The 18158-nt window shown below is 33.9% G+C and overlaps 2 protein-coding genes across 2 annotated transcripts; one reads left to right on the top strand and one right to left on the bottom strand.

Annotated features, from left to right (window-relative positions):
- The first annotated feature begins 568 nt into the window (after positions 1-568).
- On the top strand, positions 569-4900 carry LOC143558802 (uncharacterized). The gene is made up of 2 exons (XM_077047561.1): positions 569-649; positions 4375-4900. Exon 2 carries the CDS (start codon positions 4378-4380, stop codon positions 4609-4611), a length of 234 nt encoding a protein of 77 aa, XP_076903676.1. The 5' UTR covers positions 569-649; positions 4375-4377; the 3' UTR covers positions 4612-4900.
- A 3712-nt stretch (positions 4901-8612) lies between these two features.
- Positions 8613-9551, bottom strand: LOC143558809 (L-type lectin-domain containing receptor kinase S.6-like). Its single transcript, XM_077047565.1, has one exon. It carries the CDS (start codon positions 9549-9551, stop codon positions 8613-8615), a length of 939 nt encoding a protein of 312 aa, XP_076903680.1.
- Positions 9552-18158: the final 8607 nt, after the last annotated feature.

The following is an 18158-nucleotide window of genomic DNA, read 5'->3' as shown; positions in this document are numbered from 1 at the left end:
ACTTTTAAACGACCATAACTTTTTCGCATATTAATATTTTTTCAAAACAATTTCACAATAAAAACAAGCATTTTATTCTCTTTAATTTGAGTATGGTATTGCTATATTTTTTTTTAATTTTAAAAACGTAACGTGTTACGTGATTACCAGCTAGGGCCGGCAAGCGGGTCAGGTGGATTCGGGTCATGGATCAGATATGGTTACTGTCAAAACACGTGATACAAAAAAGGTTAATTTGGTCCCGGTCTGGTCAGACAGGTTACACGTGTACCGACACTGGATTGCACACGTACAACCGTTGTGTGACGCGTTTACCGATACCGGTTACACGTCCGATGTCGTGTTACGCGCACACTATTGTTGGGTTACGCGCATGTCGATGTGATGCCAGTCGTGTACTAACACCGGTTACACGTTCGATATCGTGTTTGCTTGCATACCCCGTGGCATCGCACGGACATCTGGCTAGTATATATAAAAACAAGACCATTATAAATTTCACTAACCTTGAGAAAAGAAGTAATGAATATGGTAATTAGAGATTTGGATGCCCACTTGGGTTTTTTGACGATTCGTTCCTTTTTAAACAAACATATCAAGCCGATCTTTTGATCTCCGGTGCTGCTGATCTTTTGATTCTCTATACGAGGTTAGTTCGTGTTTTCTTTTACGAATATCCTTCTATTAGGACACGTGAGTCGCATTTAGATTAAGTCTAAACAATCAATTTAGGGTTTAAACGGACTGCGTGAGAGCAATATGATTGTCACATAAATCATGAAATTACGGAAGCAATTCTTCTAGTCAATTAACTTTCTTTTAACTTTAGTGATGCGATTAGTTTACATGGAAGCATTTGCTATATGTATATCTCTATGTTTATAATCGTTCATTTTGTATGTAGTTCAACAGTTCTGTAGATATGAATTAAATTATCCGGTTGAATGGAGTATGATCTGAATCTTCTGCTAAAATATTGGCAGCAGTGTTTCAGAACTCGCTAGCAATTAATTGGATTGGAATTTTATATGTAATTCTTCAAAATTATACACACACACACACGCACAGACACAAATATTTTCAAATTTGTGTGTGTAATTTTTCATGCTTGAGTTTGACCTAAATTTGATCGATTTTGAATTAATTGGGCTGATTTGGACCGAAAACCGATTATTGGGTCCAATTATATGAAATTGAATCGGTCAATCACCATTTTCCAATGAACTGCTGATTAATGCTGATTTTTATAATTGGCAGCACAGTTCAGAACTTCATATTGTTTTGCCATTTGAGTTTATAATCACTATCTGTAAGTGAAGAGACAAATAATAATTATAATAATAAAACACTTAGTATTTGTTGATGGCCAGTGGCAGCAATCTTATCGACGTTTTTTGCCTTAGGCATACCTAATCACAGGATGCCTTTGGAGCTTTTATCAATTATCTAGCCTCTAAACTTTATCATCAGCCTGTTTGATGTAGCTGAGTATTTTTGGCTCTTGAGACAGAAATGTAGTAAAATAGTTTAAAATAGATCGTATAGTTTATGTAATACCCGTAAATTTTAGTTTTACAAAATATGATATAATAATAATAATAATAATGGGAATAAAAATAATAATAATAATAATAATAATAATAATTTAAAATTGAAACCTAGATGATTTCAAACTCATGACTGAGCATATGTTTATTATTTTATATTCCAATCATCATCTAGATCAACTTGTTTCAAATTCAAACGTGAGCAACAAACAATCAACTTATTTAGGAATTTGATCACGCTTATAACTCGTTTAATATATATATACACAAACGCGATAAGACTCCAACATAAAATCTCACAAAACCCTACCGCCATCATATTCGGTTCTGCCGTTACTTGAAAACCACCGCCGCCGCAACTGTTTTAAACCACCACCACTGGCCTCTCTCTCTCTCTACGTGACCCTACCTTGTTTCTGATTCAAGCGGTCGCCGGTGACTCCACTGCCGACGGACCGTCACGGACCTGTAGTAGTTCATCGCTGCTATCCTTGCAAATTTCATTGCTTCCGTGTCGCGAGACAAGTTCACTTCGTCACCACCGTCAAGTACCGTGCACCACCACCGTTCTGCAAACTTCCGGGAATACACCGCCGCTGCCATCGATCTCCCCAATTTAGTAAGAGACAAGTACCAACCCGAGTCAGTTTCATTCTTTTGATATCATATTTACGTGACAAAGTGGCAACTCATTCGGTTAAATACGCAGCCACCGTCACGCGTCCGGTTACTTCCTCCGCCCTCGCTTTCTGATACGTTCGTTTTGGTCTGGCTTTTGAGGTAACTGTTAACAATCTGATTACGAATACTTGTACGGTTATAGTGTCTATAACCGTTTGTTTGTTCCGGCGACTAAAGCGAATTTCAAAACTTTGTTATAAAGAAAATACACAAACTAATAACATCGATAATCAGGTTCGTTTACTGTATTTACATGATTTAGAATGTGTAATTAAAGAATCAAAAGATAGTCATGTTTCTTGTATACGTAAGTGATATGCATGTGTTTATATAATAATAATAATAATAATAATAAAGTTATGAGTAGCTTTCAAACTAATTAAAAACCGGGAAATCTGTTTTGTTGAAGGAACATATGTTAAACCACAAATAATTTCATGTAAACAAAATAAATGGTATTTTGAGAATTCTAACTGAACGAAAAGAGAGATGTAAAAATATAAAAGTCTCTATCGCCAGAACACAGGTCAACTAGTGAACTAAACAAGTTAACACATCTAAGCAAATCTTTTGAAATAAATAAAATGTAGGTATTAGTACAACGTAACGCGGCTCGGCTTTATTTGCTTACTCATCGACTATTAAGGTACGGTTTCTGGTTTCTGTCACTCATAGTATAAATTATATTCCGTTACTTCATTACGGATTCTGTTTCTTGTTACTTCGTAGTACGGTTTCTGTTTTTGTTACTTTTAGTATCAATTATATTCTGTTACTTGGTAGTACGGTTTCCGTCTTTGTTTCCTCTTAGTATTATTTATATTCCGTTACTTTGTAGTACGGGTTTTAGTTTTCTTCACTCATAGTACTGGTTCTATATTATATTCTATGTCCGTCACTTCGTAGTGCGGATTTTTGTTATTTTTCAGTTTCAGATTGAGTTCAGTTTATCCGTATGATATGTTTAATATTAAGTTTTTAACATGCAATAGGTTATATATATTTTGTATTCATTGTTGCATGTTCCTGTTCGAATTTAGTTATATGAATTTAGCTTCAGTACTCTGTTACCCGAGCATTTCTGACCTGTCGTTGGGGCGTCAACGACATGGCACTTATCGTGACAGTGCGTAATCAAAGTTCACGGCGTCTCTAGCTTGTGCTTGTATAAGCACTCTGGCCCCTAGAGGCGTATAGATCGATCTTAGCTCCGACTCCTGACTCCTGACATGGCACTTATCGTGACAGTGCGTAATCAAAGTTCACGGTGTCTCTGAAAGTACTCATGTAGTACCTTGGCCACTTAGAGGCGTATAGATCGATCTTAGCTCCGACTTCTGACTCCTGACTCCTGACTCCTGACTTCTGTTTGAGATGGAACAATGTGTGCACGCCACCCACACCGTCTCCTTGGTGCATGGACTAGCTAGCTGTGTACCCCTCTGTTTAGGCTCTGGGTGCTTCCGTATTTCACGACCTATTTATTTTAACATCATCGTCGTGTATTTTAGTAATTATATTTTGTTTCGTTATATTTCTGGTCCGTTTCGATATGTGTATATGCATTTGGTTAAATTTGAGTATATTCAGATTACGTCCCGATCGTGTATCGGATTATGTTTCGCATTTAATTATAGTTCGGTCTAAAACGTGGTTTTATATCCGCAATAGTTTCAGTTCTATTTCAGTATGTGTTTTGTCTTATGTGTGCTTTTACCTATACTATTGTTCTTTCCGTTACTGGGCAATTTTTGGCTCAGCCGTGTTTTCTTGTTTTGTTTTTCTTATTTTGTTTTCAGGTAATCCGGGATTCGGGGAATTTAGTGATGAGAGATAAAAATGAAGTTCAAGCTTATAAAAGTTAATTCATTTTGTTTAATAATATGACGTAGGTTGCATTAATTTTTGTTGTATTTTGGATTGTGGCGTTGATTTGATATCTGTAATAGTAACACGTTAGCCTGTTCCGGGTTGGGGTGTTACAGTTTAGGTCATTATTTGAAGTGTCTGTCAATTGTAAGTTTGTAACGATGCTGAATTTGTACATAGTGAAGAATAAAGCCTCTAGTGTGACAATCTAATAATGCAACTGAAAACTTAGTTTTATAAGAATATTTCTTTCAAAGTTGACTAATGCATAATACAGAATATGGGTCTTTGGACACTACTGGAGGGGTGTTTGCTTATTGCAAATGCATTTGCAATATTGAACGAGGATCGGTTTCTTGCACCTAGAGGATGGAGCTTCCAAGAGTATTCAGGTGTGAAGAGAAACTCCATCAAGGGACAGATCATTGGTCTCATTTATGCAACGCAATATTTGAGAGTCCTGTTGATTATTTTCAACTCCCTCAGCATTGTTGTAAAACTGGTTTCTGGATGATTATTATTCGATGTAAGTTTATTATGTTATAAACCAGCGCATATACATAGTAAGTCTATTTTTGTTCTTAATATTATGTCTGTTCTGCTTATCAGATCAACAAGTTTTTGGAAGGACGGTGTTGCTGTTGGCAAAAGGAAAAAAAAGAGAAAAAACTTATGTAATGCAGTAGATTTTATTTTGAAGTATATGACAGATTTGAATATTGGATTAAGTCGCTTTGTGATTTGGGCAGTCTGTAGTTTCGTTAGTGTTGTATTTCTGTTGCTTGTAATCTAAACAAAATTGGGTTGAACTAATTACTAAATTTTATCTTTACCAAGTCTTCAATTTAAAATTCAACATCTTAATAACCTCTTCAAGAGTTTAAACTATATTCATATAATCGATATTATACAGTATTCTAATGTATACTGTATATTGTATACGTAACCAGATCTCTTTATTAAAAATACATGTGGTTAGCATAATCATCTTGATAACCTTTTTTTAATAGTTATTTTCAAGAAGATATCATGCCTACATTGTTACACCTCTGTCTAAGGCCCAGGAGTATGATCAATAGTTGGTACTACAAGTGTAAATAAATCAGAGTTGCAAGCATTTAGCGAAAGACTTGTAAAACTTGTGAATTTAAGTTGTAAATATTTACAATACAGAAGTTGGGATTATACAAGATTCCCAAAATATTCCAAAAGATTATATGTTATACATTACAAAACCACTAGTGTTTATAAGTTTAAGTTTAGCAAAAGATCCGAGCCATCGGATATTCAAAGCACTTCGTCACTCCAAGTGCTAAACTTGTTCACCTGCAAAATGTAAGAAAATACGTTAGCAACGAATGCTGGTGAACACGCTGATGCAAAATAACTTCTTTTTACTTTATTACCCCTCGAGACTACGCCTGCCTCGGCCCATCGTGGCTTAGGAATAACAAAGTCAAATAACACATTATAAACTAGAGCCTCTACGCTAGGTCACCTCAGCAAACACCGCAGCGTTCGACTTAGTTAAGTACCCGTAAATATACACATAAGGTCGTACTCCCTGCAGGAGAGCGTCCTACGACCAAGGGTGGTGCGATCATGCCCATACATCGCATAGTACCACCTATGTAAGGATCCAGACATACGTATACCACAGCCTGAGGGCTAGGTTTATACCCATAGTTATAACGGTTTTAGGAACACATAGTTCCTTGTAAACAATTTCACATAACAAGTTTGACTCATTTAAAAACAAGTTTAAAAGTTTGGGGCGTATTCACCTTGTCTCTTTAGGATCGGCTTCACTCACCGTCCAAGGGTCTTTCCCTTTCTTTATCTCGCACCTATAGTACGAGTATAAATATTTGTTAGTCGGATACACGATCCGGCTTAAGACCTTTAGTCTTATATCTCAATCCTCGATTGAACCTTTAGTTCAATTCTTTATTTACTTAAAAACTTTCAGTTTAAAAGTAAATTGTAAACCTTTAGTTTATATTGAAAACCCGACGTTTCTTCTTCTCCAAGAAACGTAATCTTTTCTTTTATTATTTAAGAATACTCTTTATTCATTAAATAATATTCTCATAACAAAGAATATATACATATATACTTACACACACATATATGTTATCACAATATTCAACAATCATACTTTCATTCGTTTCTTTGTTATGTTTTCTTTTCTTTTCTTTTATCGAGGTATCGAGTATAACCTCGACTTAAGGCTTAAGCCTTGAATATAATATTGAATTATATTGTATTCATTATTACGCCTAACCTTAGTGGCGTATCGAAACTCTAGAGAAATAAGCAGCACTTCGACGTCGCTTTACTTTTCTCGATCAACTTTGATATGCCAACTTCAACACTTGTCAGCACGTCTTTCTGGACTCTTTGCCATTACAACAACGCCTTCTTGATGAATGAGGGTGGAGGGTGGCACAAACTTTAAGGAATCGTTGGTACACAATTTGAAGGTCCGGGACACGTTTTACGAGGAAACAAGGCATGTTTATCGAGATAATCGAGTATACGATTGTGGTATTGTAGAGAGATATTAGAGAGAGAATGGAGAGCAGGTTTTGGTGTGAGTTGGAATGAATCCCGAGCCCGCTATTTATAGACTTCAAATTGGGTCCCATCGCGGTACGCGATGGGCTCCTGGGCACCCGTCGCGTATCGCGACGTAGCCCTGGTGACGCACAACGTAGGTATGCCACATGTCGCCACGTGGCAGACGGTGTGCCACGTGTTGACACGTGGCGGACGTTGCGCCACGTGGCGACCGATGTGCCACGTGGCATACCACGTGTCTTGTCGTCAGACGCCCCATCGCGGTACGCAATGGGAGTCTCTTCTGACTCATTGCGTAGCGCGATGGGTCAGGCAAACCAAATTTTCATTTTTAACCCTCAAGTTTGGAATTTGACAATTTCAGTCCCTAAACTTTGGAAAGTTGATACTTTGAACTCGAAATTTTCACGTTGTTACATACATCGTTTCAAATAGTATAAGGAGTTGTTCAGTTTGATTAAATGACGGTCCTAATGACTTTTCGCATATGTTTTGAACATGTTATATCCTTGGTAGCGACAACCAAGCGAGGTCAAACAGTACACGCTAAAAGGATCAAGTACTTGTATAATGTGAGGGAATAGGGATAAGCTATCAATATATTAGTTGATACACCACATGATAATCTCTTTGACATGGTGGGTATTTATGAAAATTTCTAAATTATATTTAATCATTTGAACTCCATATTCATTTTCTTTGATATGAGGATCAATGTTGGAAAACTTACTTTTCAGCCACCAAATTAGGCCACAAAAAAAAGCTCTCATTACTTGGAAATATTTAGGTATTGATGGGATTGATACCTGGCACTTATTCTCAACCTTCTATACATGTTCATGTGGTATGGTGGAGCAACTAAAATATATATTACACAACAAAAGTCGTGTGAACTTATTTAGAATAAAGTTCAGAGTATCACAACTTTTTTATTAATAAGTTTGCTTTAAGTTATTTCAAATAAACAAAGGATCAGTCTTTTATTATGAATGTAATCATATCTATACTTCTACCTGAGGTTAGTGACACCATGCCATTTAGACTTGGATTAACCAGATGTTTCATCATCGTTGTTAATCATGTTTTAAAAACTCTTTCAAACACAATCTTTTGCATCTAGAATACAAAGATTATTTATAGTGTTTAGGAAACAAACTCAAATTAAGCAAGATTATAGTATGCAAAACCTCAAACAATTAACACGGATACTCGTCTGCATACTTAGTCTTCTATCAGAAACACAAAGGGGCAGTAACCATGGTAGCTACAGTAGTTCATAACAAAAACAAATCAAATGATTCTTTAGCAGCTAGTCAGCTACCCATGCCATTATAATCAAATATGATGGCAAATCAAAATACAGACAATTAGACATCATAAGAACCTTACAAGAATACCGATGGGTCAAACAAACTATCCATACATCGATGACATGTTATACAGACCATTTAACAGTTTCCACCGATGACATGTTATACAGACCATTTAACAGTTTCCATGTACCATGATATTCGGCATACAGCCCATATGATACGTAGAAAATGTTATACAAGCCCGTATACAAATAAAATAAGGTTTATACAATAATCCAAGTTGTTATACGAATCGTTTAAGGTAGTTTGCAAAAGTTATACAGTTCGTTTAATTTTACCAAAACTGACTGTTGTGACAACTGACAATGGTATGCCATGTCAGAAATTATACGGGTGATATAATAACCTTACACGACATGGTATAACAAGTGAGGGTGATGTATCTATAATAGCACGCTTACTGACCCACTACCTACAGGTTCAAAACATCAAGAAACATGTCTATTGATTTCCAGATAAACAAACCACCAACACAAACCACATCAATACAAAAACACCAAATAAAACGTTCACGGTTTTCATATCTAGACACGCTAACTTACCAAAGTACCAAACGATCTCACTACTTCATACCAGTTTCCAAATCATTCGCTTTGACCGCACCAATCTTCTCATATCTGAAACCAAAAGGACACACATAACCTTCACCTTCACCTTCACCTTGCACCTTCCGCCTATCAACAAAATACGACCACACATGCGACACAATCCAACCCGCAAATGCTCCACAACCAATAGCCAATATAAATCCCAAATCACCACAACCTTCACTCTCTGAATCATTCTTCAAACCTTCGCTACCTTTCACCTTCGAATCCTCCTTCGGAATAACAGCAGGAATCGAATGCATCCATTTCGGAACCTCCTTAATCCCGAAACTCCACGAATACACAGCCGCAATCTCTTCCTTCTCTCCATTATCAGACACCAAACCCAACAAAACCTCTTCACCTTTCCACATTTCCCCCAAATCAACCCGATACGAAACCAACGGCTCGACCGGCTTCGGGTGACCAAACTCACTTACCCTAACATCTACCCGCTTCAAAATCGCAATGTAATCGACCCACGCCGTTAATTTCACTCCAGTTTTCAACTCATGGGTCATAATCGAAACATTGCTAACCCTAGAAAACGAAATTGTGCATAAACTGGCACCAAACTCGACATTAACGAACTGGGTTTCATCCAATTGTTCAAAAGATACGTTTTTAGCTAATTTGGAAGCAAACCCAGATGGGATTATTACCAGTGAGAGACCGATCTTGAACGTGAAGTTGGTTGAAAACGACGTCGTTGGGGTGAGTTTGAACGGTGTGGTGTGGAATATGATGCCGGAGCTTGATGGGTTTGGCCGTGTGAGTTGAACGGAATCGGAATCGGAATCTTTGTCGCCGGAGAGTGAATATCTGGCTGGGAATTGGAGTGAGGTTGATGACGTGGATGGTGTTGATAGAGATAGGATGAGTAGTGTGAGGAGTGAGAGTGGAAACCAAGCCATCATCAGTTCACAACAATGGTGATTTTGAGAAATCTGTGAGTCTCAAATGGTAATAATAAGAAGAAGAAGAAGACTATGTTGTACTCTTTGCTTTAAGAAGTGTACCTCGATTCATGTTATTTGTGTGTGCTTTTTGAGAGGTAAATTAATTAACATTGCATTTTCTGTCTCGAGAATTTCAATTTCGTCTAGACTCTAGAGATAACAAATGGTATTGATATCGATACAGAATAGGATATCAAGCTAGGGTTGTTAACAAGTCGAGTTAAGGTGGGTTCGAGCTTGAAATTAGACGAGATAGCTCAGCTAGACTTGGGCTCGAGTTTGAAGTTAAACGAACCTAAGATCAAGCCAGCGAGTCAAGTCATTAACCTAGCAAAGCTCGACAAAAATGAGCTAGCTCGGCTCAAGACGTTTCAAATCACTTTTTTTAGCTAGTATTATTCGAGCTTTTATCAAGCAAGCTACGAACCGCGAGATTTTTGAACAACTCTATAATCCAACGTTTTGAGGTTTTGGGTTGGTAGTGTACCTGTATTTTATCGATTTTTTGTTTTTACGGTACCGAACTGAGTATTATCGGTACCGGTATCTATTTTTGATGATTTTCGATTTCGGTACATATAATGAGCTCATTTGCTTCCACCCTAGTTTTTATTTCCAAAGTGTTCAATTCATTTATTTTGTTCTTTAGTTTGTTAACTCTTACAATTTACAGTATTAAAAATATGTTGCAAGCCAAGTTATATGTGGATTTTGAGATGTCACATGATGTAACAAAATGAACTTCAGAGAGATGAATGTGATAAATATGTTTATTTCAAGAACTTAAGGATTCACATTCTAGGATGTGACAGTACGATAATTATGGGAAATAATATCAAAAAATCATTAAAGGTACCATGTGTGACATGATAGATATGAGTTTAGCGCAGTTGAGAAGAATATTATGAGTTTAATCATATTTTTAGAAAAATATTTTAAATTGCCAAAACATGTGTAAGTGTGTAACCAATATGTATGTATACCTTGTGATGGACAATTACCCTTTAAATGGTTTCTTTTTAGTGATTACATAATGTCAATTGTCAAAGGATGCTACCACATTTTAAATTACAAAAGGTTTGTCTAGAGAGTATATGATTTACTAAGAGGAATGAGTTTAGTCCTATTAGTTAACAAAAAATTGTAGTTGCTTAAAGTTATCTCTCTCATATTTTATAACATCCCATATCTTATAACAATCATAAATCATAATCCACTCCTCATTCCCTTCTTCATTTTTAAGACATATATAAAAAAGTTAACACGCTACAAATTAAATATCCATCATTATAAATGCTACAATAACCTTTTATTATAAAAGAAAAACTACCATTTATTCTCCATCAAATTATTATAAACATATACAAACAAAAAAATTAGTGATTTTGAAGATAAAGACAAAAATATGAAATGAGATGTGTGAAATTTTAGAATGAGAGAGAACTTTTTTTTTTCTTTTTAAAAAATGTGACTTGGAGGGTCTGGATTCAAATTTAGGTTTTCGCATTTTAATTTCTAGCTTTTAGACTTTATAATTTTTGTTTAAATCATTATGTGTTTTTATTTATCATTGTATTTTTTTTTTGTTATTTTTTTTTGATATTGTGCTATATATTACATATTGTGTTTGCTATTGTGTTATATTTTGTAATCAATTGTGTTAGATTTAGAAGACTTGCAAGTAGGGCTGTAAACGAGCCGAGTCGAGTCGAGCTAGAGTGTGCTCGAGCTCGAGCTTGGCTCGTTTTCTTTATCGAGCTGAAAAATCGAGCTCGAGCTCGGCTCGTTTAAAGTTCGAGCCGAGCTCGAGCTCGTCGAGCCGAGCTCCTTTAATTTTTTTATTTTTTTTAATTATTTTTATATTTTATATTTTAAAATTTTGATATATAATATACAAAAAAAATATAATTTTAACATACATATTATATAAAATTTATAAATTTGAGAATTTATAAGTTTTATTTTTGTTATTCTTTTATAAGGTTTTAGGTATCGAGTGACATAATATATGTATAATTTTAATTTATTTATTTCTTGGTATTATATTATTACAAATAGATATTAAAATTTAGGGTTTAATCTAAACGAGTCGAGCCAAGACCGAGCCACGAGCCGAGCTGACCCTGGCTCGAGCTCGGCTCGTTTAGAAATCGAGCCGAGTCGAGTCGAGCTCATTTAGAATCGAGCTTTTTCGAGCCGAGCTTTTTTCGAGCTATTTTCGAGCGAGTTTCGAGGGAGCCGCGAGCCACGAGCTTTTTGAACAGCCCTACTTGTAGGATAATTAACTTAACCTTAGAGATAGTGGATTAGATGTGATCGAATGCTCTTATTTCCCTTAAGTATATAGATACACGATGAGTCTCTAAATATAGGGAATTAATATAATTTTTCATTATACTTTGGCGATGAGACATGGTGATGTGGAGTAAGAGAACAAATTTTTGTATTTTCTTTAAATTTGAGAGACGAGGACGACTATAAAAAACTATTAGACATAATGTAATTCTGTGAAAGTTAAGAGTATTATCTATACATGGTTGACAATATAACGTACCGTGTTATCTTGTGTAAACCGTAATCACAATCATCAATACATCAACACACATTTACATTTTTGTTAACACACACATGAGAATTTATCTTAAACCAAATGGAAATTATCTAAATTGAAGCCATTACAAAAATCATATCAATAAGGGGAGACCAAGTCATTTAAGTCATGTAATTACAACTCACAGTTTAAACACAACGGGGATTAAAACCTCCAACGTATTCCTATAGCTAAAAGATTAGAACAGCTCTTTATTTTTAATTACTATTATAAGAGTTTTCAATACTGAATTCTTGGAGAGCACTCAAAGAATAAAGATTCTTAAAAGACTTCAATGAAGTGAAAACTATAATGTCTTGAAACAAAGATATATCGGGAATTTTGGTGATTTAGGTGATTTGAAAAAAAAAGTGTTTTTAAGTGGTTGACTAGAATTTAAGTGGTTTTAGGTAATCCTCTATCTGAGATAGCGGATTACCAGTACACGAAAGCATACTTTCAATGTGTTCCTCCAACTCATCTGATTGTTCGACAAGCGTTGTCCACGTCAACGATGTGTGACATGTGGAATCCTCTATTTGAGATAACAGATTACATAAAGTCATTTTACTCAGTCATTTTACCTCCCGGGCATGTGTCACAACCCTAGGAATCCTCTATCTCAAATAGAGGATAAAGGATTCCACATGTCACACATTGTTAACATGGACAACGCTTGTTGAACAATCGGATAACTTTGATAGACACGTGGAAAGTATGGCCGTGTGTACTGGTAATCCGCTATCTTAAATAGAGAATTACCTAAAACCACTTAAATTCTAGTCAACCACTTAAAACACTTCTTTTTTTATTTTTTTTACAAGTAACCTAAATCACCAAAAAATACACGAATGACGAAATGCAAGTACATATGATAGTTTTCACCCGAGAAGGTTCATAGCCAAAATTAAGCTACCTATCTTGAAGTAGTATACTCAAGTTGAAACTCTTTAAATATGTGTTGTGTTACTTGTGTTGCATTGGTGACTTCTTAATTTCCACTTTCATGTGACATCGTAAAAAAATATTTATTTCCAAATATGACTATTATAACTTATTAGGATGAACCTTAATTAACATAACAATTTGGAACTTGCATACCTATATATGCATTTAAACGTTTAAATCATCTATAATGCAATGAAAAAGTTAAATGAAAAGTTACAGGTTTTTTCATGAAAACCGTCTCTAGTTCTAGTGACATGTTTGGAATTCCACTATTGATATCATTTTATTATAGTGACAAATGCCATTATAGACATCTGAAAATCACTATTTCAGTAATATTGCATCTACAGATCAACATGCTGTTCCATTACACATTCTAACAACTTTTTTCATACACTCTTCCACTAAAAATATATGCACTATGTAAACCAGAAAAAAATTCCCATTACATACAAAAAGAATTTCATTTTGGGTTGCAAGATTCGATTGAATACACACACACACATGAAATGCTTTACGTAAATATTTCTTGAAAAGTTGTGTTATGGAATAAAATTTCTACTTAGACTTTACCGACAGATGGTTGGTAATGAATTAATATTGTGTAATGTGTAACATGGTATAACTGATAGCTAGTGCAACCTTGAGAATATAATAGACATGGTCACCTTGAATATTCTACTAGATATATGTACATATATTTTTACCAATAAAAGGTTAAAAACCTCAATAATTTGGTAGTCAAATTAGACATTCTATCATTAATCGGGTAGTGGGTTGACCCCTTCAGGCATACTTTGGTTAGCAAAGTATTTCGATTTGAATTCCTCGTTAACGTACTATAAACTATTTGATAAAAGTCATATACCTTCGTAATACTTTATCCCATAAACCTAGAAAGATGTGAATTAACATTCTCTCTTCATGTCGTTCGCCGCTAGACCTGGTCGATAACAACAAATGATGAATATAATTCGCATAAACAAACAGATTAAAATTCTTCTACATCTGAATTACACACAACTGAATAAAATCTATAAGTTTAAATGTGGTTATAATTCGCACCATGTCCATTCGATATGAGAAGATAAGGTATTTTCTAAAGGTGGGAAGTAGCCATGTGCCTAGAGTTGAAGGTCGGGTTCATGTGACAAAACGAATATCATAAAGGAAAAAAATGCATTCCTTTATTGGAAAAATTATTTTATTTTTTCACAAATATAGTACATATACGTGCTTGTATTGCTCGTTTTCCTTTATAAATGAACAAGTACTGAAGAATAGTATGTATATATACATGCTTTCTCGATTAATCGTGTAAATTAATGAATATATATTTCATGCACATACGAATATCGTATATATTATACGTAATTAAGTGCTCTTAACCTACATACATGTTGACAGAAATATAATTTGACTAGAAAGTAGAATGTATGAAAAAGGTAACGAGAGAGGAGAACATCAACTAATTAGACAAATAAAAATAAGATATCAATTACAAAAATGTTCATATAATTTTCGTGATTCTCAATATAATTTATAATTCATTTTTCCATAAAAACATCACTTAACATCGTTAATTTTCTTTTTAACACTTCTTATTTGAGATTAAAAAATTTGTTAATGCTAACTTCCATCTCAGACTGAACGTGTGTACTCAAGCCGATTAACGACCAGGTCGTGTTATTATTGGCTTGAACCTAAGTTGGTATTAGCTTGACTCATATATACTTTCCAAACACCTATAATTGGACATAGTATCGCGACTCAATCGATATAACAAGATGAAGGTCAAAAAATGAAATTTCAAAAGCAACAAAACAATATTTATAATGTATAACGACCAAATACTTGTAAATTGCAATTACAGAAATTACATAACTTTTGTATAACTTCAATAAAGTTATAAAATTTTTAATATAAATCCTCAATAAAAATAATATAAAAAATTAACCCTTTGTACCATACTGTGATTTACTTCTTCCTTTTATCTTAAACTAGTCATTTTACAAGTAGATTCAATAGTTCTTTTTTCCCTATCAAGGCCACACTACACATGTGCATGATTCCCTTTGTTTTTAGGACACTCAAAATGAGCTCCCAAAATTAGCACATAACACTCCCTTGGATTCCAAATAAAGTACCACAAACCCATGTGGGTTTGGACTCCCTTTCCTATAGGGCCTCCCTCCACTGCCCATTTGTGTGTGTCCCATATGCTACCCTCTTAAGGATGTTTGGCTATTTTTGAACTTAATTAAAGATCTTTCTTTATAAAATACACTCTACACCTATTAAAACTGCACACTTCACATAAATCATATAATCTAAAGGGCATATATAGGCAAGCGTAATTTATAAACAAAAAAAAAGGAAAAAAAAACTAAATTACTTTTAATAAGACGATATAAGTTTTGTCAGAAGACTGACTTTTCAGACTCATATTATAACCACACAACGCAAATGATTATGATGTTATCTACGTATTGTCCTTCATAGACTTCTCATAGGCCTCAATCACATGGCAATGTCCATCAATATAAGCAAGCAAATTCATACTTCTTATAGTAAAAACGACAATCATCTTCCTCACCCACTATCTGACATCTATAGTTGGTTTGCTATTTAAACTATAGTGTTTTAATAACATCTAATCATTCTTATGTTTATTGACTATGTACAATCATCAAATTTATAAATCATTACAAATTTGTGATTTTCTTACTTTTAAGCTTGTTCTACTCTTTTACTTTTTTTTTATGATTAGAAAATAAAACTAATGCAACATTCAAGAGTCATATTATACATATATTATAAGGTAACTTGCGATTATCTCACACTAAAGATTGTTCATGAAATCAACCAGTCATTTTGCTACACGTATCCGAATTCCAAAACTATAAGTTACAATATATTATATTATAATAATAATAATTTACAGAACATGTGTTACTGCCAGAAAGCTATGTCATTGCTTCTTCTTCTCTACTTGATCAACTCACCTTAGGTTTCACTCTCTGATCTCCCACTCGCAAAATCAATCGATCGTTGCTCACCACCACTATCTATGGTGTTCGATTGTACCATCTCTCAGTAAATTGAAGACTACAGCACCGCTCCGCTGTTTTCGGTTATGGATTTAGTTTTCATTCATTGATTTCAAGCTATGCCTAGGTATTTTTAGATTAGCAATTTAGTTTTGGTTCTAAGGTTTCTTAATTAAAACATTAATTAGCTAAGTTTATAAATAATTTATATGTGATAAATAGTTCACATTTTATTACATACTTTATATATTTGTAAATAAATTGTATTTTCTTAAATAATTTATATTTAACAAAATATTGCATCATCTAAGAACTATGTTATGTATTGCCGTTAAAAAAAGCCATGTTATGTATTAATTAGCATTCAAGATATATATGTTTAAGCTACAAATAGCTACATTAGATGTTAAATTCGATATAAAAGACGTATGTACTTGAAATTCTTGAACCTCATCAAAAGTTTAAAAACAATCACACAAAAGCTTAATATTACAAAAGTTTGTCTGTAGTTTATAGACTAGAAAACATTAGAGGCTAATCAAGGAGCTAAAAACAAGACTTAAACTATTGAGTTTGTGAATTTATGCTTACTTGTACTTGGAGAATTCCCACATACGCGTCTTCTATATCCCTTTTCAAATTATTTGGAAATTGCTTATCAAGTGATTCAATTCCCTGACGACAATTGAAAATCAAACATCAAGGCCTCTCCCATCTTTGGTTTTCTTGGCTCATATTGTTCCAATTTTATCAAGTTAGAAGCAACCGAAGAAGGTATCCAAAAGGATAGCATGATCCCAACTCTACACACACACACACACATGTATACTACGTATATGAGATTTAGGATCAATGCGATCCCTTTGGATGCCTCCTTCAGCTACCGTCACACACGCGCGCAAACACATAGAGGGAGGAAGAAAGAGTGAGGAGAGAGAGATGGGAGGTGGGTAAGAAGAAGACTTGAGCAAATGAAAGAAGGGATGCTCAATATAAGAGATTGTCAAAAGTGATATCTTACAAAGACAACTCTATTTTCTGTTAGTATTTGAATTTATTCTATATTTTATCTTTTTCATATTTTAATGCTATTGTGTATCATAAAATATGCAATTCAAACAATAGCTGACTTGTCTAACGCCCTAAAATTACGTAGTAGACCTTTTTTCCCCCTAATCTTACTAATCTAAAATGATTGTTAAAATATAATAATTAATTTAATTTAATTAAAATAAATTGTTAATTGAGCGGACCCCATATTGTTTATACAGCCAAGCACATGTAAAGGTCTCACCAAAATAGTGGGTCACCCGATTCTTCAATAGAAATTCCCACCAATTTGGGAATACATATTATTATTGTTTTCTTTTCTTCATTATTATAATTACCATATATCAATGGATGTGACCCCATCCATGTTCATGTTTTTACGGATCGAAATTTAAATATCAAACAATTAAAGTCGTATTCGTTGATAAACCAAACTTTTGTTAGACCTTTAGTGATATAATATTTGCATTACATTTTAAACTATATTACTAAACGAATTGAACAAAATACTATATAACTCAAATATAGATATCTAGAATATAAACATTTTGATCAAATGTTTATTTTTCACAATGATTATTTTAAATGAAAAAAGAATAATTATGTAAATATAGGAGGGCTGTAACAACATAGTATTTTAACTCACTAAAAAAGATAGACTACATATTAAGTACATGAAATATTACACCAACAAAAATACAAAATTAAACTAGAACCGAATCGATATTTTTTATTATTGAAAACGAAAAAATAATAACAATAAAAAATATTTATACATATGCAAGAAAAATCAAATCTTTAATTACATGTAACTATAATTTCATATCATTAATTACGTTTGAAAATATGGGTACCATAAATCTTGATATGTTCAATTGTTCTTTACATAAATTAGGATCCAATGATTTTGATTGAAATAAAAAA

This window comes from Bidens hawaiensis, unplaced genomic scaffold (assembly GCF_021521415.1).
Source record: "Bidens hawaiensis isolate Kalapana, Puna unplaced genomic scaffold, B.hawaiensis_p1.1 tig00019660_1, whole genome shotgun sequence".
Taxonomy (NCBI): Eukaryota; Viridiplantae; Streptophyta; class Magnoliopsida; order Asterales; family Asteraceae; genus Bidens; species Bidens hawaiensis.
This window is presented reverse-complemented; position numbering and strand designations above follow the sequence as displayed.

Bases quoted from the DNA above. Each gene is read 5' to 3' on its own strand.
- LOC143558809 (XM_077047565.1), bottom strand. From the start codon at position 9,551: ATGGCTTGGTTTCCACTCTCACTCCTCACACTACTCATCCTATCTCTA.
- LOC143558802 (XM_077047561.1), top strand. From the start codon at position 4,378: ATGGGTCTTTGGACACTACTGGAGGGGTGTTTGCTTATTGCAAATGCA.